Source organism: Lupinus angustifolius, chromosome LG11 (assembly GCF_001865875.1).
Source record: "Lupinus angustifolius cultivar Tanjil chromosome LG11, LupAngTanjil_v1.0, whole genome shotgun sequence".
Lineage (NCBI taxonomy): Eukaryota > Viridiplantae > Streptophyta > Magnoliopsida > Fabales > Fabaceae > Lupinus > Lupinus angustifolius.
In genome coordinates, this window is record NC_032019.1 from 35,531,310 (window position 1) to 35,556,171 (window position 24,862).

The following is a 24,862-nucleotide window of genomic DNA, read 5'->3' on the forward strand; positions in this document are numbered from 1 at the left end:
TAACTTATAATATCATGCCTTATGCAACATGACAAATAAGCCCTAAGTTTACACAAATGAAAAGATCAAATAATAGAGATTCTATAATTCTTTGGGACTTTTTTTTTTGTAAATCGTAAATAAACAAATAATGCTAGGTTTTATGGGTGAGAATGTGAGGAAAAAAACAATATTTTTAAAAGTCAGTAAAAAGAAAAGAAACAAAATTTTCCTAGAAGTAGAGCATAATTTTCGAAAAAATTGAACATTGTTAAATATGGGTGTATCAATACTATATATAAAGCCAAAACTTGAAATAACTAGCACCACAATTCTGTTTTCCTATTTTGCCTTAATATTTTTTATTTAAAGTAAAACCATATAATCAGATAATTATAATTAATATATCTTATTTTAAGTTATATATTATAATAAATATAAAAATGATAACATAAAGTACATCTAATAAAAAATATTCTTTATATCATAAAAAATATTCTTTATACCCTTATGTTTATTATGATAAGACGAATTTACCCTTCAAACTTAAGGGAAAATTGCACTTGCCTCGAGCCTGACCCACACCACACGTGTTTCATTTTTTCTGGTTTTTCAGATGTTATCAACAGCCAATTCTCTAAACTTCACTCATTTGGACAATGATCTATTGAACCTAAGCCTTTCCTAAAGTCTGTATCAAAATTCAAAACAATCACAATATATCATATTAGTTAAAAAATTTAAATATTAATAATTTTATTTATTTTTTAGTTCAATATAATTGGTTTGAGACATGTTTATTAGATGTTCGAGCATTGAAGTTAATTTCACGAAACCCACATGAAATTCAAAACCATTCAAATTCAATCAACACTCCACTCATGGCTCCAACAACAACACTTTTCTTATCCAATCCCTTCAAATCTCAATTCCCTATCACCACCACACGCTACTCTCACCCAACCTTCACCTACTCCTCCGTCACCGCCCAATCCCATTCCGCCAAACACCACCTCCTCACCCTCATCTCCGACCAAAACCGCGGCATCAAGACTCAATCCAACCCTCAGAAGCGAGCTTCAATTATCGACGCCATCGACGCCGTGGCCGCCGTGGGAGCTGGCTCTGTCACCACCGGCGATTCTCTCTCAGGCACGTGGAGGTTGTTATGGACAACGGAGAAGGAACAGCTTTTTATTGTTGAGAAGGCTTATTTGTTTGGTACTAGTGCTGGTGATGTGTTGCAAGTGATTGATGTTGAGAATAAGACTCTCAATAATGTTATCACTTTTCCTCCGTATGGAGTTTTCTTTGTTCGTTCTGGCATTGAGATTGCTTCGCCTCAGAGAGTCAATTTCAGGTTAATAATAATTCATTCTGCTTTTTTTAGTAATACTTAGGTAGTACTTGATTATAAACTAATGTCTTAAGAGTCAGCTCAATTAGCAGATATGAGTGTTTTAAATCGAGTTTGCGGTCATAATTGTAGTTACTGCAATTGCAATCGTTACGTCAATTGTGATGCACATTGTGGTTGTTTCCTTTTGTGATTAAAAAAATATGTTTGAATTGGATGCAGTCTGATGCATTAAGATGTGATCTGATGTGATAATGCGGTCTAAATGTGGTTTGATGTGTTTGTGCTGCTTAATGCGGTCACATTTAGTGATTTGGTATCACACCACAATTTCAGTAGGACGCGGTTGTGGCGGCCACGACAACTGCAATATTGCGGCTGCGTAACTTGATGGTGTCCGTAATTCTAATCACTGATCATGACATAATGTCAGCAATGTTTAAATTGTACTTTGCAATCGCAATTTAGTCGTAATATTGCGATTTTGGGTTTCTCTATAACAGTATCACGATCATAATTGTGACACAGCATAACCTCAACTGCAATTTAAAACACTTAGTGTGAGCATGTTGGATTATGGGTAACTACTTATTACAAAATAATGTCTCCTAGAGAGTACTAAGTACTTGATTATAAAAAATAATGTTTCCAAGAGAGTGCTATTCTGCAAGTACTTGATTATAAAATAATATCTCCAAGAGAGTTAGCTCAATTAGCAGAGGTACGGGATATACAGTGTGAGCAATTGGGTTCAACCAGAGTCCCCGATACCTACCCAATTCTTACTCTCGGTCAAAAACTGTCTACAAGAAAAGAATGACTACCTTTGTTGTTACTCTTCTTTGAAGGAAAATGCTAGATAAGTAGATTTAGTTTTTTTATAGAGTTCTGGGTAGAGTGAGTTGTCATGACACATGTTAATTGATTCTTGGATGGATAAGTGATCTTGTCTCTTTATATTACGTTATAATTATGTTATAATGCTATAGATACTTTCAGTTTAGGTGAATTTAGTCAAGTTTGTAGTTCATATTTTTATGAATGCATAGCATTATTATTACTAACGTTTAAAATGATAGTGTAAAGATTTTCATATTGAAAATAGATCAAAAGCATACTCAATTTTACACTGTTTTTTCCTTTACTTTTTGGGGTTGGCATCACATTCTTCACTTAAAATGTGGAACTCTGTGTATATCAGTGAAGCAAAATTAAATTCATATCTTCACACTAGAAATATTTATATATACTCGTGAAGACTAATATTTGTTGTTTTAGATTTACTAGTGCTGTATTACGTGGGAAGAACTGGGAAATACCGCTGCCACCATTTGGACAGGGTTGGTAAGTACTTTAAATGTACAATATAATTGAAGTAAAATGTAGTTAGTTATTTGGTTATGTTCATGTTATATATTCCCATATGGTAGCATTGCTTGCTGGTCAACCATTCAAGTGTTCATATAAATATTTACCCATTTTATTTATAATGGTGGCTATATTTATATAGAAGAACTACATGGATGCTCTTTTCTTTGCATGTTTTGTTATTTAGTTGTTGATATCTGATCACTTCTTAAGAATATAAAATGAACCTTAATGGTGAAGGCAACCTAGACCTTGCAATGGTAAAATGAGGCCTTGGTAACTTAAGAGGAAGGTTTAGGGTAAATCCTAAGTCACTAAGGCCTTGATTCCCAAAGATGGATTTGCAGTTTGCTAAGGAAAAATACCCATACGTGACATTAAAGTCACTAAGGCCACATATGGGAAAAATACTCAGACGTGAGCCTAGGGAAGATTAAGTAATATACAAATGATATAGAAACGATGTGATGATAATGTGTTACATGAGACACACTCAATAGTCCTATGTAAACTAACCCTAGAATCATAATTCTAATTAACAAGGTCTCCTAATCCTAAAGAAATACAGAAACAAATAACTTATTAAGGAAAAGACAAAATCCCTAAGTTTAAGTTGAGACATCATTTTCCATTTTCCCCTTACTGTTGAGCTAGCATTGATTAAGAGCCAAACTAACAAGCCAGAGGAAATTTGAGCACATATAGAGATTGGTCTGATGGTGTGATTGCTGACCAGAAGTCCCGCCAAGTGGAACAGACAGTTACTTCTGGAAATATGACACTGTAGGAGAGGTGATTAATCTGAAGTCTAGATTTTTGGGAACTTGGAAGCTAGTAATGGTTCTGCAATACCACTTTGATATGATGTTGAATTTTAATGAGATCAATTAATATTAATTTGTGATGATTATGTAATAGAAAACACAAATCTAACACTCCTATCTAAGTATCTATACTAATAGTAGACTCCTAGTCCTAGTTAAATTAAATATGGAACAAATAAGGGAGTAAAAGTAGGAAATAAATTTTGAGTTCATCTATTGTACTCAGAACTAAGATTTAATAAAGTAATTATGAGATACTTTTCATATCTTCTAACAGGCTATGCAAGGATTCAGTTAGTTATATGGTTTACTCATTGCTGAATATCTTTTTCTGTTCCTTAACTGTTGGTCACTTTTGTTAGAGAGCTTTGATAACAATAAGTTGGAGAGATATATGAATTTATGCTTTCTTGGAATATGAGACAGGGAAGAGTGAATATTGTCATAAAAGAGGCATCAGTAACAAGAAAATAATCTTGACAAAGAAGGAAGGGTTAGAGGAAGAGCAAGTCTGGAAGAGAAATGTTGCATACATCCTATTGAAGTTTCCATGACAGGTCAATCTGTTTAGGATAAGAAGAAAAGGGTTTGTGGAAGAAGTTGGTGTAACTTGTGTGCATGTGTTGTAATAAATTTTCTATCAGAGATTATTTTTTGTGCCTAAAGCCATGTTTGTTCCCAGTGTATCACCTGCCGTAGTGTTTTGCAACTGACTTGGTTCACCCTACTTTTATGTCTTTCACTAATCTAGGAAACTTACATGATGGCTATACTTTGGCATGTATATTCTCCTTTCTATATTAGTTCAGATGATTTTATCTGGCTTCCATTTTTTATAGAAAAGTGAATATCTTCTTTCTTAGCTTTGTGATTTTATTACTCTGCTGCCTTTTCTTTTCAATTTTTGTAATCCTGTACTTGCATCCTGTTTCTGTAGGTTTGAGACTGTGTACCTCGATGATGACCTTCGAGTTGCAAAGGATATCCGTGGAGATTATTTAGTTGTAGATCGTGCTTCGTACAGGTGGAAAGAATGAGTGGAATCTTCATTTTCGTTGTATGTGCATATCCATTAAAGGTTACTTCTAATTTAACTCCCTATTGTTTTAATTCTGTTTGCGTGCTTTATTAGTTTATAACAAGATCTTGTGATTCTTTGAATTTGAAGTATGTATTGGTTAATCTACAATACTTTGATCTTAACATGCTCATAAAATATGATGCAGACAGCCCGTTTTTTACTTTTAGAGATATAATAAACCTATTTATATGCTTCCCTCTAACATGCTAAGCGGTTGGAGAGTTGGTTGATGATATAGTATTAGAGCCTATATGACAAAGTAGTCATGATTCAAGAGTTGAAGTGTTGTAAATTAGGTTTGTGCATTGCCCAGATTTCAATCCCAAGGGACTCTTATATGAGGTGGAGCATGTTACAGATAAAATAAAGCCCACTAATGTTTAAGTTGTTGGTACTTGGTAGAGTTGGATCATGAAGTTAAGTTTGAGGAAGGACAAAATTATAATCTACATCTGTTTAACAGAACATAGAAATGACAAAATTGATTTATTTTTTTAAAAACAAATACTCAATTTTTTACTAGGCGAAGTTTTTGACGGGGTGTGGGACGGGCAAATTGTGCGACTGTCAGGGTTTGAATGCATTTGCTCTCACTTTATGTCTTGTAGCTTTACAAACAGAACTGACTCTTGGGGGACAATTAAGTGCTCAATTAATTTAGTTTTTCGAAGTTCATTTGTTTACATCTAGGTTCACTATTCATGTATCTACCAAGTTAAATTTATCCTTGATTTTGAGATATTTGGATATCATCTGATTTGTAGTGCCTTATTTAATATCAATTTCGTTAGTTGATTATAATCCCTAAACTTTAGGGATTGCTTATGCTATCATTGTGTATATAAACGTTACCAATCATTCATGAAATACAAGTCAATTCATACTTTCACATTCAAGTTGTTATCAGAATGTTTCTGAGTCCAGGAAACCTAGTTTATCAAATTGGACGCTGTTCAGAGGCTGACCAATTTTGCGGCGTTACCAGGTGTTCAAGTTGACACCACCATTTGGTTCAGATGTCGCTGATCTGTCCAAGCCCTGAATCACCCTAGCCATTGTCGATATGACATGCCCACACATCCTCATATTTTGGTTGGAGTTTGCCGTCGCATGGGGCCCACTATGGTTTGTTTGTCTCTTCATTCGCTTCAGTTTCAAGGTTTGGCAAGTTGGTCCAAGTTTTGAGCAGGTTTTATCCTTGCTTTTGGTTTCTTTCCTGTTTGGGTTCACTCTTTTTGTGTTGTTTGGTTCTGCGTCTGCCAGTGCTGTTCAATCTATCTATTGATCTTACCCCTGGTTTGGTGGACTGTTTCTTTTGTCATGGCTAAATCACGCAGTCATTGTGACGAGGAAACCCTAAGGCTGCTACATCTTCTGTCAATGCAAAAAAGGAGTATCTTCAGCTTAAAGTAGCCCAACATGTGTCATCCTTAGCCGTTGTCTCTCTAATACCTTGTCTGTCGAATTTTGGATTTTGAATTCTGGTGCTTCTGATCACATAGGCGGTAATTGTTCTCTTTTATCGAAACTATCACCTCCTGAAAACACCACACCAAATCCAAATCATCCAATGTACAAGTCACTGCAGTTGGCCAAGCCTCACCACTTCCATCCTTTTCCATAACGTCAGCTTTGTTTATGCATGGTTGTCCTGTTAGTTTAATTTCTATCTGTCAATTGACTCGCTCATTAAATTGCACTATAATCTTTAGCTCTGATATCACATTACGGTTCTATCCCAAAATCAATTGATATCGGATTAGAACCCAACTAATTGGTTCTCTATCAAGAGCCAGAAAGAGCCCTTTGCCTATTCCGGCAAACATCTGTGGAGGAGGGTGTTGCCCACATTGCCTGCCTCATTCTCCATGGTAACCAGTTAGGCTATTTCTCCCATTGTTAATTGTTCTTCAGATGGTTGACCTAGAAGATATTCCTTTGAAGGTTAGCTTAAATGAGTCAAATATGGAGAACTATTTTGTGGTGTAGAAAGATTTATAGGAGAGAATTTAGTAGGAGAACATATTATTACTCTATATATAATTAATTAAGTATCTCATCATTTGATAGATAAAGAACTAATTATTTCCAAGTATATGATTATATTTACTAATCAATATTGTTCTTAAGAATTACGTCGGAAAGAGATTACGTGTCTTGCTGTAGTTAATAGCAAATCCATTAAAGTAATTCAGGTTAAGTTCAAGTCTCTTTTCCGTGCTTCTCTCTTGTCTACATCGTTTGGTTTTTCATTGTGAGTTTTTCTTCACATGTTGTTTGTTGGTCTTGTGTTAGTGTAACTTAGCTTACACTATTGTTCATAAGAAGAAAAATAAAATAAATGTTTTGAACGAAATATTGATTTTTTTTTAACATTGTCATCAATATCATTTATACCAGTTTCAATTAAATGAATCATTTCTCTTGCGTTAGCATTTCCTGGTTTCTGCATAGATATTCTACTTTCATCTAAAGCATTAGAACTATTATTTCATAGAGTAATACTTATTGAGGAAGCTTCTTTGCATATTATTCCTTCTCAATAATGAGAGAAACATCCATCTCTATGTTCCCCTTATGTTATCTCTTCCAGCCTTCTACTTTCAAATTTGTGTTTTTGAACATTGTAACATTGGGAAACAACCTCTTCGTTTGTCAGGTAAGGTTGCATACATCCACTTTCCCTGATCTCTACTACGGGGGAGTCGGGCCGCCCTTTTTTAATACTATGACCCCTTAACTTTGTAAATATATTTTGTATTCCCAAATTCCTAAATAGAGAAATTGTGATGTTTTGTCTTTTGAACTCCAAATGATGCAACCATACAAGCACCCTACCATTTTGATGACCGGTACTAGTATTAGTATATACTGGTCTATTATGTTTTATTGTTTATGAGCCATGTCATGATTTGGTTTGTAACTATGGTATTATATTGGTTACATGAATCAACGAGTGTTGGTTCAAGTGGTACATGCTTGATTCCCCATAAGCAAGAACCTAGACTCCTAGTCCTAGTTAAATTAAATATGGAACAAATAAGGGAGTAAAAGTAGGAAATAAATTTTGAGTTCATCTATTGTACTCAGAACTAAGATTTAATAAAGTAATTATGAGATACTTTTCATATCTTCTAACAGGCTATGCAAGGATTCAGTTAGTTATATGGTTTACTCATTGCTGAATATCTTTTTCTGTTCCTTAACTGTTGGTCACTTTTGTTAGAGAGCTTTGATAACAATAAGTTGGAGAGATATATGAATTTATGCTTTCTTGGAATATGAGACAGGGAAGAGTGAATATTGTCATAAAAGAGGCATCAGTAACAAGAAAATAATCTTGACAAAGAAGGAAGGGTTAGAGGAAGAGCAAGTCTGGAAGAGAAATGTTGCATACATCCTATTGAAGTTTCCATGACAGGTCAATCTGTTTAGGATAAGAAGAAAAGGGTTTGTGGAAGAAGTTGGTGTAACTTGTGTGCATGTGTTGTAATAAATTTTCTATCAGAGATTATTTTTTGTGCCTAAAGCCATGTTTGTTCCCAGTGTATCACCTGCCGTAGTGTTTTGCAACTGACTTGGTTCACCCTACTTTTATGTCTTTCACTAATCTAGGAAACTTACATGATGGCTATACTTTGGCATGTATATTCTCCTTTCTATATTAGTTCAGATGATTTTATCTGGCTTCCATTTTTTATAGAAAAGTGAATATCTTCTTTCTTAGCTTTGTGATTTTATTACTCTGCTGCCTTTTCTTTTCAATTTTTGTAATCCTGTACTTGCATCCTGTTTCTGTAGGTTTGAGACTGTGTACCTCGATGATGACCTTCGAGTTGCAAAGGATATCCGTGGAGATTATTTAGTTGTAGATCGTGCTTCGTACAGGTGGAAAGAATGAGTGGAATCTTCATTTTCGTTGTATGTGCATATCCATTAAAGGTTACTTCTAATTTAACTCCCTATTGTTTTAATTCTGTTTGCGTGCTTTATTAGTTTATAACAAGATCTTGTGATTCTTTGAATTTGAAGTATGTATTGGTTAATCTACAATACTTTGATCTTAACATGCTCATAAAATATGATGCAGACAGCCCGTTTTTTACTTTTAGAGATATAATAAACCTATTTATATGCTTCCCTCTAACATGCTAAGCGGTTGGAGAGTTGGTTGATGATATAGTATTAGAGCCTATATGACAAAGTAGTCATGATTCAAGAGTTGAAGTGTTGTAAATTAGGTTTGTGCATTGCCCAGATTTCAATCCCAAGGGACTCTTATATGAGGTGGAGCATGTTACAGATAAAATAAAGCCCACTAATGTTTAAGTTGTTGGTACTTGGTAGAGTTGGATCATGAAGTTAAGTTTGAGGAAGGACAAAATTATAATCTACATCTGTTTAACAGAACATAGAAATGACAAAATTGATTTATTTTTTTAAAAACAAATACTCAATTTTTTACTAGGCGAAGTTTTTGACGGGGTGTGGGACGGGCAAATTGTGCGACTGTCAGGGTTTGAATGCATTTGCTCTCACTTTATGTCTTGTAGCTTTACAAACAGAACTGACTCTTGGGGGACAATTAAGTGCTCAATTAATTTAGTTTTTCGAAGTTCATTTGTTTACATCTAGGTTCACTATTCATGTATCTACCAAGTTAAATTTATCCTTGATTTTGAGATATTTGGATATCATCTGATTTGTAGTGCCTTATTTAATATCAATTTCGTTAGTTGATTATAATCCCTAAACTTTAGGGATTGCTTATGCTATCATTGTGTATATAAACGTTACCAATCATTCATGAAATACAAGTCAATTCATACTTTCACATTCAAGTTGTTATCAGAATGTTTCTGAGTCCAGGAAACCTAGTTTATCAAATTGGACGCTGTTCAGAGGCTGACCAATTTTGCGGCGTTACCAGGTGTTCAAGTTGACACCACCATTTGGTTCAGATGTCGCTGATCTGTCCAAGCCCTGAATCACCCTAGCCATTGTCGATATGACATGCCCACACATCCTCATATTTTGGTTGGAGTTTGCCGTCGCATGGGGCCCACTATGGTTTGTTTGTCTCTTCATTCGCTTCAGTTTCAAGGTTTGGCAAGTTGGTCCAAGTTTTGAGCAGGTTTTATCCTTGCTTTTGGTTTCTTTCCTGTTTGGGTTCACTCTTTTTGTGTTGTTTGGTTCTGCGTCTGCCAGTGCTGTTCAATCTATCTATTGATCTTACCCCTGGTTTGGTGGACTGTTTCTTTTGTCATGGCTAAATCACGCAGTCATTGTGACGAGGAAACCCTAAGGCTGCTACATCTTCTGTCAATGCAAAAAAGGAGTATCTTCAGCTTAAAGTAGCCCAACATGTGTCATCCTTAGCCGTTGTCTCTCTAATACCTTGTCTGTCGAATTTTGGATTTTGAATTCTGGTGCTTCTGATCACATAGGCGGTAATTGTTCTCTTTTATCGAAACTATCACCTCCTGAAAACACCACACCAAATCCAAATCATCCAATGTACAAGTCACTGCAGTTGGCCAAGCCTCACCACTTCCATCCTTTTCCATAACGTCAGCTTTGTTTATGCATGGTTGTCCTGTTAGTTTAATTTCTATCTGTCAATTGACTCGCTCATTAAATTGCACTATAATCTTTAGCTCTGATATCACATTACGGTTCTATCCCAAAATCAATTGATATCGGATTAGAACCCAACTAATTGGTTCTCTATCAAGAGCCAGAAAGAGCCCTTTGCCTATTCCGGCAAACATCTGTGGAGGAGGGTGTTGCCCACATTGCCTGCCTCATTCTCCATGGTAACCAGTTAGGCTATTTCTCCCATTGTTAATTGTTCTTCAGATGGTTGACCTAGAAGATATTCCTTTGAAGGTTAGCTTAAATGAGTCAAATATGGAGAACTATTTTGTGGTGTAGAAAGATTTATAGGAGAGAATTTAGTAGGAGAACATATTATTACTCTATATATAATTAATTAAGTATCTCATCATTTGATAGATAAAGAACTAATTATTTCCAAGTATATGATTATATTTACTAATCAATATTGTTCTTAAGAATTACGTCGGAAAGAGATTACGTGTCTTGCTGTAGTTAATAGCAAATCCATTAAAGTAATTCAGGTTAAGTTCAAGTCTCTTTTCCGTGCTTCTCTCTTGTCTACATCGTTTGGTTTTTCATTGTGAGTTTTTCTTCACATGTTGTTTGTTGGTCTTGTGTTAGTGTAACTTAGCTTACACTATTGTTCATAAGAAGAAAAATAAAATAAATGTTTTGAACGAAATATTGATTTTTTTTTAACATTGTCATCAATATCATTTATACCAGTTTCAATTAAATGAATCATTTCTCTTGCGTTAGCATTTCCTGGTTTCTGCATAGATATTCTACTTTCATCTAAAGCATTAGAACTATTATTTCATAGAGTAATACTTATTGAGGAAGCTTCTTTGCATATTATTCCTTCTCAATAATGAGAGAAACATCCATCTCTATGTTCCCCTTATGTTATCTCTTCCAGCCTTCTACTTTCAAATTTGTGTTTTTGAACATTGTAACATTGGGAAACAACCTCTTCGTTTGTCAGGTAAGGTTGCATACATCCACTTTCCCTGATCTCTACTACGGGGGAGTCGGGCCGCCCTTTTTTAATACTATGACCCCTTAACTTTGTAAATATATTTTGTATTCCCAAATTCCTAAATAGAGAAATTGTGATGTTTTGTCTTTTGAACTCCAAATGATGCAACCATACAAGCACCCTACCATTTTGATGACCGGTACTAGTATTAGTATATACTGGTCTATTATGTTTTATTGTTTATGAGCCATGTCATGATTTGGTTTGTAACTATGGTATTATATTGGTTACATGAATCAACGAGTGTTGGTTCAAGTGGTACATGCTTGATTCCCCATAAGCAAGAACCCGGGTTCGAGTCTTGTGGATGAAAAAATGTCCGCTGGGAGAGTTAGCCCCACGTACCTGTGGATGTCCCCGGCTCGGACAAGATTGCCTCCAATGTGAGGATACCTGTGGAAAACCAAAAAAATATTGGTTACAAGATATCCAAGAGTTTTCATCTGTAACATTATGTGAAAGATTGGAAGTGTCTGAAGATAATGAAAGGTGGTAATTGTAATTGTGTGAATAATCACTTTACACAAGTGTATTTCCGATTGTAAAACAGGTTTTTATTATAGGAAAAATTAACTCTCAAGTTGAAGTTAAGTGATTGTGAGACAGATTTTTTAGGTTCTAGGTATTGCCTTGTAAATCTGGTAGCTAAATGGTTGTATTTGATGTTTTCAGCTGTGGTGGAAGAGGTTCTAGGCAACAACAACATAAAACATTAGATGATGAAGGTTCAGTATGCATTTGTCAGAAGTTCATGAAATTTCTGTGAGGATGTTTCATCCTCTTCTTATCCAATGATACTTCTTTTATTACAGAAAAAAAGATTAATTTCTAGAGTAAATACTCATTTTAGTCCCTAATATTTTTCGACCTTACCAATTTAGTCTTTCAAAAAAGAAAAGACCTAAAAATATGAAGGCCGCGAGGGAGTTTGGAGGGTCACAAAGTACATGGAATCCAATTGGGATTCAGATTGTGAGAATTCTAAACAACTTCTTAGAAAGTTTATAAAAAGAAAGATAATAAACAGATATACTAACCAGAACAAAATTTTGTAAGACTTATCCTACTACCCAAAAGATGAAAAATTACCCTTTCCAACTAGTAAGCCTCTGAATCATAAGGTTATTATCAGAAGTATTTGGTTATTGGTGAAAAATTAATATACTTCTAATGTCGAATTGGGATCAACTAGGACAAAAGTAAAACATTGGGTCGAACTCTTCTTTGGTGTCAAGGTAATAGCTATTTGGTCAAACCCAAATATGAGTCATTCTAAGTAATTTATTATATAGAAAAAATTATTACAATCGATTAGATAATGATGATCTAAATAATAATTAATTAAATAAACATAAATTATAAGCAAATTCAAATAAAATAAAATTAACTAAATCCTAAATAAAAGTATAGTCTTTCATCAAAATATTTCTAATGAAAAAGGGAATAGACCCACATGATAATGAAGAATAACAAAAGGCTACTCAAAAAATGAATCATGCAATGTAGGAGCTTACTTGATTTGTGCCATGTATTACAATCTCGATATACCGAGTATCGGAGAGGATCTAAATTCCCCAAAATCAAATGTTGCATCATAAACTCTAATAAGCTCCATTCACAAAATCAACCTTCAATAACAGTTATGCCGTAACACATTTCTTACCAACCTCATTCAATATTAAAAAGTCGTCAAAATTTTGCCAATCAGATAAAAAATGTAAATTGATTGGTAGATATAAGAGAAATTTTGCCGATACTCACAAGTCACAAGGCCTTTGCGGACTAAGTTTTTGATCTATATATGTTCTTTTAGTGAATTGATTTTGCAAGTGATAAAAATTTACTTCAAAATAATAATAATAATTTACTTCAAACTGTTATCTATCTAATGGTGGTATTTACCTTGAAACTATTTACTTCAAACTATTTCATTTGCATAGTTAATGATTAAACATGAATCATGATATTTACAAAAAAAAAAAACATAAATGATGTTATGGACAATTAGAGATCTAACCCGTAATCACAACGACTTAATAGTAAGAGTGGAGTTCTACCAATTGAGTTATATTCCTTATGTCAAACAAAGTGGAAGATGTATTAATAATATATAAAATTTGTAAACTAGTATATATTTATTTCTCAAAATCTAATACTCAATTATTTATGAAAAAAAAATCAGATTAAAGAATTTTCTTGAAAAAAACTGAAATGTTGGTAGTTTGTATAATCGGAGGCCTTAAAGGGCATTTTAGCTACCTATTTCATAATATATTTTTAAGCAAAAAGGAAGAGTAAAAGAAGATCTGGTCCCACAACAAGCTTATCATCTTCATATTTATGGATGGAGATCTATTGTCTCAAACCATGTCCTCAACCACGTTTCTGACCAATCACAATGAAGCAAAACTGATAAAGTTATAAATATTTAATTTTTTTAACTGAGGTGACATAATATGATTGGTCTGGGATAGGGTTTGAGACAAAGTTTGAGACAACAGAACATTGTCACGTATTTATTACGTAAGACTTCACACAACAATCCACACTGTACATCATAGTTATCCTAACCCATATTCACACATTTTATTCGTTTTTTCTTCATTATTGCCATATTTGCTATGTAGTAATTTGGGTTTTGTTTTATTGTGAAAATGTTGATAGGAGTTTGTTGAATGACGCATGTGTCCCCTATGCATGTAATAATAGCGACAAAGAATGTCTACAAGTACAAGTGCGTTAAGTTTGGGGAGTGAGGTCCTTATTCGTCCTTTTGTGGTTTTTTTTTTCACTTTTACCGTTTTTATTTTACCCTTCTTTAAAGTCTCTCGCATATTTAATCAATCAACTTTGTCTATCAACAAGGCGTTAGCCTATTGGTGTAAGACCCTACTGAATCATCAAAGTTAAAAGTTCGATTCCTAAGAATGATATTTGTTGAGATGAACAACTATATGCCCTATAAGGATTCTTCCCTTACCCAAAAATGAGAAAATACTCATTGGTAATACCAAAAAAATTAACTTTGTGTAAATAATATAAGAAAATGTTATTTTGTGTTTTATAATTTTATTTAATATTTTTTCATTGAGCCGGAACAGAAAATATGGACCAATATTATTTGTCATCACAAGTAATCCATATTTTCACTCAAGAGCCTGTCATAACTAGTCCAAGGGTTTGAAATGGCAATGCCTCTTCTCTTATGGTTCCTAGTTAATGTTGTTTCTAAGAATTTTATTCCGATCTTTGATTTTGTATGATATTTAAAAATCTAACAAAACATTAAGAGTGTTGATCATATTTTACATATTTTAATCTTCTATAATCTTAAAATAATAATGATAAAAATAATTAAACAACTTTTTGAAAAAGATAAAATCCAATTTAGTAGCAAAAAAATAATTTGTGACCGTAGGTCGAGGCACACCTTAATAAACATAAAACACAAATTACTACATTTTTATTTAAATTATATGCCTTAGTCATTAAAAATGACCATTTATAAGATCATAACAATTATTGTTTAAGATTTGAGTAGTAATTTTCAAGTTTATAAACATGGGTTTGTGATTGTTACAAATATCAATATGTTAAAATTTTGAGAATCATAAAAAAAAAACATAGCAATTTTAAATATTATTCAATACATCAACATGTTAAGATTGAAACATAAAGTTTTGAGAATTTCAGAAACCACATCTAGAAACATTGTTTAAAACTTTATTCAATACACCAAATATATCTCATTTTCACGTCACATTCAAGAATAATATTCTCATTTTGCTATTTACTATAATAATATTCTCATTTTTCTATTTACTATAATAAAATTCAAATACGTACATTTGCATGTCATTATACTATTCCTGTATTTGGACTTCAATTAAGCATCACCGTTCTTTTCTTTGCCTTATGAGTCCAACATTGTGATTTAGTCCAAAATTATCATTCATAGAAACATATATATCTTGGAAAATTAATAGTCATTACTGCATTAGTAAAAAAATTAAAAATATATTAAAGTGACTTTAGACTAATGAGTTATAGTATCTTGATTAAGAACACATAATTAAAAGTGATAACAATATAATATTCTCTCTTATATATCTAGTACACAATACAAATAAACTAAAACAAATTAAAGAGAGAAAAGAATTGAACACCTAGCTATAACTAGCATATAGTAAAGGATGTAAACGGCACGTGCATGCTTTAGTATAATTTTTTATCGGCAATTATTAGTGTATTTGTTATAGACGAGACTCAAACTCTCAATCTCCTTCATTTTACCCTAAATCATTAAACCATTTTATAACTCATTTTTAAATTTGTTATGGGTGAAACTCAAACTAATATTCTTCACTACGATATTCCTTAAATGGAAACCAATAGGTGGAGTAACTAAAGATATTCCTTAAATGGAAACTCAAAATGTATTGATTTTGTTAAAGTTGTTAGTTGATTTCAGTTTGTTAATTGTAATATTGTTTTTGTTAATCGATTAAGAGTTTAATTAATCGATTAACTAGTTAGTTATTAGTTAGATATTGTAGTATATTAAAAGGTGATCCCTTATTCCTGGTAACTCAATTCAATATAGAAACTTTTCATTTTCTCATTCATGATACTTTCATACTTCTTGATTCATCAATAAACTTTCTTTTTCAGGACTCTTAGCACATTTTAACATATTTAATGTTTAAAAGAGGAGAGGATATATATGGTCTAGTTTTTAAAGATTTTTTATATGGTCCGTTTTTTGAAGAGTTGAATATCCATGTATCACATTAGTGATTAATATTACATGCATGCATTTTTCATATCAATTTCTACAAAACCTACATTCATACTACATATATAAAGCAAAACCTACATTGTTTATACTACACACAATCTACATACATTATTTATATTACACATAAACTAAGTTGTTCATATTATATGACATTTAACATACAACACAAACAACCTAATCATTTGGTTTTCTTCCCATAGACCAAATAGCATGTGTGTACTTTTTTTGGTTTCCCACATGTATCCTCACACTGGAGGCAATCATGTCCGAGTCGGGAACATCCACAGATACGTGGGGCTAACTCTCTCAGCGGACATTTTTTCCATCCACAAGACTCGAATCCGAGACCTTACTTAAGGAAAATCAAGCATGTACCACTTGAACCAACGCTCGTTGATCATATTTGTACACTTGAACCCACACTATAGCCACCCTAGGTATAACAAGCAAATATATATTATATTTGTAAATAACAAGCAAATATATATTATATTTGTAAATGAGTTTTTGAGATACCCCACAAAACAAGGTCGATACCCTATGTAATAGTTTTTCAGATCTTTCCTAAAGCATGAATATTAATATAATATAGTTGCTTGTTACCTTGGGTGAGACATCCTCGCATCCTTTTGGTGAAGAGCAATTGAGCTATGTGATAAACATTGACCTATCTTGTTTAGCCCAAAAACAACTTTAGATCACTATGATTTTGAATTAAAAAAAATACTAAATTCAAGTATATATCAGTAAACATTAATAAATATATTCGCACCTTTAATTTAAAGAATAAAAATAATTGCAGTAAAAGAGTTGATTGGGAGAATACTAAAATCTAAAAATCTATTATTTTCACATCTTATAAATATGACTCATAATTTGGAGCAATCTTATTAAACTTGGACTGATGAATGATTAGGTTAGAGCATCGAGTCAATGAGTTATTAGTTGGATCGTTGACTCGGTTTACATTAGAAATTCTAACAAATTAATAATATTAGCTAATATTATTTAATAACTCTATATTCTAAATTTAAAAACATTATCATACCTAAATAAATAGTCGACAAAGAATATTTCACTACTATAAAATGACACTAATAAGTGGAAAACATCATCAAACAACCTATGTATTATGCTTTAATTGCAATAAAATTGTACATAAAAATTAATTAAACAACGAAAATTTTACTATAACATAAGTTAACAAATGATAAATATAAGTACAAATAAGTTAAAAATATTTGATTTTTTTTTAATTTCAAAATGACGTCGTTTTGGTTGTTTTTTCAAAAAATATTTTTTGATTGACTTGGCCGATCCAACTGGTCCGACAATTTGATTTACCGATTTTTATACAAAACTAATTAGATGAAAAACTCAAACTAATTAGATATTCGGTTCATGGTTGAACCAGTCAGACTAGCCAATCCAAGCTGAAATATATAATACTAGTTTAAAGTCAAATTCAAGTTGTTTTACCATCATATTAAGGTGTATATTGTTCTATTTGTGTTCTATCTGAATATTGAAGGTGTAGTGTAATAGAAGAGGGTCAAGTAGTGTATCTTAAAAGTTGTGGATAGAAATATTGCATGTTCTCCTAATTACTTTTTATTTAATAAATTTCATTATTAAGAATAAAGGGCAAGTTGATCGTAGAGAACACTTGAAACTAGTGTAGTCACCCTAGTAAGTAGTAAACAAGCAAATGTTATACTTTTATATGAGTTTGACGTACCCAACAAAATTGACAAAACTAGGTGGCCACGTAGGACAAATATCTGTTGTCTCAAAGCATGTCTCAAAGTCTATCTTAAAGTCTATTTTAAATCAATTATATTATGTAATGTCAGTTAAAAAAAAGTAAATATTCATAACTTTATTAATTTTTGTTTCACTGTAATTGGTTAGGGACAGGTTTCAGGACAAGTTTGGAGACAACTAATCCCCATCCGCCACCATATATATAAGTTTTTCATATCTTTCCTAAATCATGAGTACTTATATTTGCTTGTTATGTAGGATAAGGAAAATCAGTAAAAAAAGAAATCAATATATTGGCGCAAAATAGTTTCGAGAATACCAATAAGACGTCATTTTAGTAAGGTAAGATTTACTGAATAATATTAATTGACTCTATTTTATTCGATTCCTGTGAGCAACAGAATAAACAGTCAATTATCGATTATTTACTTATAGGTTGGGAAATATCCTCTGGTATAATTAATTGTTGTGTTTTGTGATTAATATTATTTATGATAGCGGCCATAGAACCTGTGATTTGCGTGTATCATGGTCACAATTTGCGTAGTGATGGCAACAACATGTGACGCTAACTTACCAATTTTAGATGGAAATTCGAAAATAGAAAATTTCTTCTTACTGAATTTGAACTTTTAAAAATAAAATAAAAATTAGTTCAATTCGAATGTGAAAAAATAAACTGTTTCAAAAAACTAGTTCGAGGCAATAATTTCTATATCATTCACTAATAAAAATATTTTAGAAAAATATTCTAAGTTTTTATATTATAAATTTATGTACATATTGCTCCCACAACTTAAATAACCAAATATGAATGAAAACTATCTATTTAAATGGCTGATAGAAAATAAACAAAAGAAGAATAATGAAACAATACATGATAAATGATAATGAAACTAGGTGAAGCATGGGTCACAATTATCTTTTTCACTCTCTCTTTTTCCTTCTAAGATTAACTCTAAAGTAACAAGTGGTATGAACTAATTTCCTAAATATTATATAATGTAAAAGATCAAATGTTCGATTATTAAGAATCATATTTATTATAATCATACATATATTTTAAAAAGATTTAGTTGATTATGCATATAACAAGGAAATTACTCTCTCTTTAGAGTGAGACTTATTTCCAGTAATAGAGAGAAAAATACTTTAAAATAACAAAGAAAAGTCAATATACATTAACATTTGTATCTTTTTTATTTACAGTAAGATTTCACTTTTATCCTTACGATTTAAAAGAAAAATATTTGTTTCTCCATTACTCGAGAGGAGTCTCAATCGTCTCTGAATCTCTTGCCTCAGACAGCAAACAATATGTGGTTTACATGTGTACATATCAGCCACTGTAATTTTATAATAAATGGAAATAAAAAATATTATAGAAGTTTGATACACCGACTCAAACGTCTAATTTCTATAATTTTATTTCAATCTTATTATTATTTCTACTATTTGTGTTTGATTATTCAGGTTGCTTTTATTACTCAATGAAAATTTTCTGGTACGTCTCAAATATTAACTTTAAGCAAGCAAGAATCATTTATTAAGTCACGTTTCTTACAATTATATTTAAGATGAGTTATACTCACTTTAATTTGCTTAACTATATTTAAGATAAAGTAATCACACTTTTATAAAAAATGAAACTAATTATAATTCTTTAAAATAAATTTCAATAGAAAAATTAGAATGCTAATTACCTCATTATAAATTTAGCTCGGACATAATGTATAGTTCACTAATATTTTATATATCATGTGTTAATTATTAATCTCAATATAAAATCTAATAATAATATAAAATAATTAACACACTAACAGCGTCAGCAGAAAGACTTTTTTACAAAATCAATCATTTAATATAAAATTGTTAAAAAAATTGATTTTTATAATAATTATATATAAACATACATGTTGACAATAGACAAAACTTTACAGTCATATATTATATTAAAATCAAACTCCATTAATATTAAAAACTTTAAATTGAATATGATGTGAAATCTAAAATATAAAAAAGTTATTACTTTCTAGTTTCTATATAAACTCTCTATATATCTCATATTTTATGATTTCTCTCTTACCTTATATATCATATTCTTCTTTCTGTGTTTCTGTGGATCTTCTTTCTCTTCTTCTTTCTTTTTCTTCTCATTGCTCTATTTTTGAATAATCTCACACAATAATGGTTGATCTTCAAACCGTTTGTTGCATGTGTGGTGATGTTGGTTTCCCCGACAAGCTTTTTCGATGTAACAAGTGTTGTTATCGCTTCCAACATTCGTATGTTATTTTATTTCTCCTTTTTCTCGATTATTATTATATCATATATCATTTACATACATGTGTAGTTTTATTTGATGGATACTTATCTTTATTTTTTCAATGTAATTAAAACTCTATAGTTTGTATGAGGTTTGATCAATGTTTTAAAGAATGGTCGTAGTTTCGGAAACTCCTGAAATCTTAATGTCGAGGTTGATTTCGGATAAATATGATAAATGCAGCCTCAATTATAGTGTAATACAGTTTCGGCGACGTACAAAATCTTAACTTATCGATGTTTCTAACGATGACTGTTAACTTATATTTAAAACCAAACTTTAATATATGATCAAATACATACATAAATATACCTTTGTAAGACATTATTAAATATGATAAGATGAGCTTTTTATGTTATTATCTTTGGGGTGAATAATTAAGCTTAAATTTTAATTAATCTTTTCAGGTATTGTAGCAACTATTATGGCGAATTACCTGAGATTGAACTATGCGATTGGTGCCAAAGTGAAGAAAAGGGTTCATCAAGACATATTGGTTCTAATTCGAAAAAACCGGTCACCGGAAACACGGCCGGAACCACCACCCGTTCTGAATATTCCGGTGAGAAAATCAAGCAGCATGATCGTGAAGAGGGTGGCTCCGAGAAAGGGAAGAGTCCAACGCCGTCGCCACGAACCACCACACGAAGGTACAAGCTTCTCAAGGATGTAATGTGTTAAAGAAATAAAAAAAGAGCGACCCAATAAAAACTGAAGAGTAAGAAAAGCCAATTTTATATAGCTTATAGGTAACTTTTGTGTCAAAAAAGTTGTTTTGTGTTTAATAGATTGTAGTAAGAGTGTGTGTCTTTGACTCTTCTACTTATTTTCTTGTTTTGAGTGGCTTTTCAGCATGTTGTGAATAAAAGCTATGTAACTTTAATATCTACTAGCCCCAGAGTCTATGGCATAAGTTTCAAGTTCATCTCTATCCACTTCTTTTTCATTTGGCCAATTATAACTTTTTTCTTCATCTAAATTAATTATATAGGTGTAAAATCACTAAAATTAATCAAGTTGATTTTTCATTCCTTATTTTCTTTTTAATTTGTGAGGATAATGCATGGTATATACCTATTTTTAAATTGCATTATACGTCATGTGGCCGCAACATTGCAATCGTGGGTGGGAAATGAAAGTGAAAAATTGAAGAAATAAGGAAGATTTGAATTATGAACTATAGAAACAAAGAGGTACAAGAAGTGAATGAGGCTTTTTGACTAATTTTATTTTAGTAAAGTGGGTATGGGAAAATTTGATACAAGAGGAAATTTTTTGGGAAAGTTAAGATATAGGGGAATTGGATGATGAAAATTAGAGGAAGAAGCTTTGATTTTCTTTTCATTAGAAAATTGTTTTTTATTAACAGTAAAAAAAACTGTACATATTTATCTCCATTATTTTTTTTTACAAATTTATTACATATATATTTTTTTTTTGCAAACCTAACTTAAATTAATCACTAATTGAGATAGTGCAAACTTCCAAAATGAATAAAAATCTATGCAAAAATTACAAATAGAAAAATATATTGAATTAGAATAATTATATTTTTTGCATTTTGTGAACAAAAAATGATTTCACCTTGCACTCCATATCACAATAATTGTAACAATAACAATAATCATAGTATTAATGATTTATTAGTTTCTTGCATAAGATTTGGTTAACATGAAGTCATTGGAAAATATTATTTTATTGGAGTTCAAATCAGAGACGCAAAGGTTAATTTAACTCACACATAAAAGTTGTTAAAAACTATTATACATTTACTAAAGTAAGCTTTTTGCATAGAAATATTACACAAGAATTTCAATTCCTACGTTCTTTCTCTTCGTGGCTTGCTTAGTTGAACCTTGGTGTTAATATCATCTTCATTAATAAAGAGACAAATACATCGAAAACAAGAGAAAAAATGTTATATAATTTAACATTTTTACCCCTATATATAAATGTAAAAGTATTCGGTTGCCTCTCTATTATTCGAGAGAATCCTGACTCAACCTATTGAGGTGAATTGAAGGCCTTTAAGTGTTAGGTCATCTCTATTATTTGTCCATGTCAATGAATCATTGAAGTTTCTTGATTAGAAGTAGGGAAATTTCATCTCTAATTTCATTTCTTTCTATACTATAATTTACCCTTGTGGATCTTAAATCTTCATCACTAAGTTTAAAGAATATTATGTATATGGAAGAATTTATCTTTGGTTTTTTTCTATAGTTCATCATTTATTCTATGTAACACGTATCGAGTTTGGAGTACTGTGTATTACGTACTAAGACATTTATAAAATATACCTTATAATGACAATGTAAAATTTATAAAATATTATGTATCTTTGGTTTCTTGGCCATATATTTATGAGGATAAAGATTCGGGTCTATGTGATAAATTATTTTTTTCAGCCACTAAAATTATGACATATATCTTAATTAATTATTTTCTATATAAATATTCTTAAAACTTAAAAATATGACACATACTATAATTTTAAATGATCGGGGACATAGTTTATTCTTTATATTTAGATAGTGAAATTGTGTTCATATTTTTTCTTAAATGCTTTTACAGTGTTGACCAGTATTTTGTGTAATATCTCCAAGTACATAAGCTGATAAGGCTTCCTTCACTATGCTAGTTCTGACCATTTATTAGAAACCAACCAAATACTTTCTCACTAGGCTTTTGAATGCAATAAATTCATCAACTTCATGTAATCAAATTATGTTTTTTTTCGTATGCTCTTATGCTAAATTAACTAAAAATTAGTGTTTTAAATTGCGATGTTGGTCGTGATTGTTATCATTATGGTTATTGCGAAGCGGATTGCAACCATTGCAGTGTGAATTATTTTGTCAGATCATTAGAAAACTATTTTGGTATTTGATGTAGCTTGATGCAGTCCGACGTAATTGCGTTTCGTCCGCATTATATTAGTGTTTTAAATTGCGATTCGGGCGTAATTGAATTATTCCGTATGCTCTTATGCTAAATTAACTAAAAATTAGTGTTTTAATTGCAATTTTGGTCGTGATTGTCATCATTATGGTTATTGTGAGGCGGATTGCAACCATTGCAGTGTGAATTATTTTGTCAGATCATTAGAAAAATATTTTGGTATTTGATGTAGCTTGATGCAGTCCGACGTAATTACATTTTGGCCACATTATATTTGATGTACGTTACAATATGATGTGATGTCGTTACATCAATCACTACAACCACAATATTGAGTTACATGTTCTCTATGACCATCCTTATTTACAAATCTTGTCTGACCCTTGTGGAAGGTTACTACGTGGTTGGGGACCTTATGAATGACAACAAAAGAAGCAACTTTATGTGTTAGTGACATGTTTCTTTTAAGGAAAATAAGTTTATTGAATAAATAATGTTGTCTAGAAAAACCTCTCAAGTAGGAAATTATCAACAAAAAATAAAAGATAAAAGATAATCCAAATAAAGAAAGGATATATTAAAGAGCAAAGACCCCAATTGCATAAAGCCAAATTTTGCAACCAAGACAAAAACAATTGACAAAGATTTAAAATATTTTTCTTATGTATAACTAGTTTGTACATGTAGGAAAACAAGGTATACAATCATAACATTATTTTTTTATTTAATAATAGCACATAAGAGAATGTAGTTAATGATGGAGAGAAAAATTAAAATAAACAAGTTTATAGATTTTATGATTGGTGTGTATTTATCGAATTTTTTTATTTTTGATGATGAAAAAAACAAAAACCAAATTCAAAATACCGCAATCTAAATGAAATTAAAATATCTCTTGCCTACTTTTTTAAGAGTATAATACTTTTTATTATTGATGTAAAAATTTATATAGAATCAATAAATTATCTACTATTTACTTATGTTATTATTTTTAAAAATTAAATATGAATAATATATATTATAGTAAAACTCATTTTTTAAATTTATCTTCCCAATGACTTTAGAAGTTAAAGTTGCTTATTTCAATGTATGAAATACACACTTTTGTGAGATCCAAGTAGCATAGATTGTAGGGTCATTTATTATGCATAGGACAATAAGAAACAATAGTTACATATCAACACAATATCCAAAGAGTATCATGTTTAGAAGAATTGGACAAATTTTGTTTTTCTTCGAAGGAAAAGAGGGATGTGTAGATCATGTCTATTCCTTCCATTCTACTCTATCTTTTAATTTATTTTTTCTTAGTCTCGATAATAATATTGTGATCGCATCAGCCGTATTTTTTTATAATTGTCGTAAACAGAATCTAATCTCAACCATAATTTAAAATAGTGATTTTATTCATTAACATTATATTAGTCCAACTAAACTATTTTAAAATATTTTATGTATTAACAATTACCAACTATCTCTTTCATATATCAACATCATAATTCTTTTATGTTGTATAGCAAAAAAATTGAGACTAGTAGTGGTGTTCTTCATTTGTCCACACTTTCTTTTTTTGCAATCCATCATCAACATGAGTCACATGCTTCTTCCCCTCTATTCAAATAGAAATAATAGTCAATTTATATCAATTAGAACAATAATTTATCATAAAATTTGATAACTACTTTTTTAATGAAAAATAATTTATTTTCAACAAGTGATTGTTTTCAATATATGTTAAAAAATAATACATATTAGTGAACCATGCATCCACCACCTTTACTTGTCCAATTTACAAGCAACTTTCCT

The 24,862-nt window shown here is 31.1% G+C and overlaps 2 protein-coding genes and 1 long non-coding RNA gene across 5 annotated transcripts; all 3 read left to right on the plus strand.

Annotated features, from left to right (window-relative positions):
- On the plus strand, positions 612–6,591 carry LOC109361279 (probable plastid-lipid-associated protein 11). Of its 3 annotated transcripts, none has more exons than XM_019606681.1 (5): positions 616–634; positions 809–1,339; positions 2,615–2,680; positions 4,466–4,606; positions 6,559–6,591. In XM_019606681.1, the coding sequence occupies exons 2-4, from the start codon at positions 861–863 to the stop codon at positions 4,563–4,565; spliced, it is 645 nt and encodes a 214-aa protein (XP_019462226.1). In that variant the 5' UTR covers positions 616–634; positions 809–860; the 3' UTR covers positions 4,566–4,606; positions 6,559–6,591. The 3 variants fall into 3 exon arrangements, with proteins under 3 accessions (XP_019462229.1, XP_019462226.1, XP_019462227.1); XM_019606682.1 differs by lacking the exon at positions 6,559–6,591 and adding an exon at positions 5,218–5,355; XM_019606684.1 differs by lacking the exon at positions 2,615–2,680 and having other exon boundaries at positions 612–634.
- LOC109361280 lies at positions 7,756–10,536 on the plus strand. Its single transcript, XR_002109286.1, has 3 exons — positions 7,756–8,254; positions 8,411–8,551; positions 10,504–10,536. It is a non-coding gene; the product is annotated as an uncharacterized LOC109361280 (long non-coding RNA).
- LOC109361224 lies at positions 19,923–21,084 on the plus strand. Its single transcript, XM_019606605.1, has 2 exons — positions 19,923–20,114; positions 20,563–21,084. Exons 1-2 carry the CDS (start codon positions 20,017–20,019, stop codon positions 20,834–20,836), a joined length of 372 nt encoding a protein of 123 aa, XP_019462150.1. The 5' UTR covers positions 19,923–20,016; the 3' UTR covers positions 20,837–21,084.

What these genes read in the sequence shown, in the direction of transcription:
- LOC109361279 (XM_019606681.1), top strand. Translation starts at nt 861, where the DNA reads ATGGCTCCAACAACAACACTTTTCTTATCCAATCCCTTCAAATCTCAA. An exon ending in CCTCAGAGAGTCAATTTCAG is followed by an intron (nt 1,340 to 2,614) that starts GTTAATAATAAT and finishes TTGTTGTTTTAG; the next exon opens with ATTTACTAGTGCTGTATTAC. An exon ending in CCACCATTTGGACAGGGTTG is followed by an intron (nt 2,681 to 4,465) that starts GTAAGTACTTTA and finishes CTGTTTCTGTAG; the next exon opens with GTTTGAGACTGTGTACCTCG.
- LOC109361224 (XM_019606605.1), top strand. Translation starts at nt 20,017, where the DNA reads ATGGTTGATCTTCAAACCGTTTGTTGCATGTGTGGTGATGTTGGTTTC. An exon ending in TGTTATCGCTTCCAACATTC is followed by an intron (nt 20,115 to 20,562) that starts GTATGTTATTTT and finishes TAATCTTTTCAG; the next exon opens with GTATTGTAGCAACTATTATG.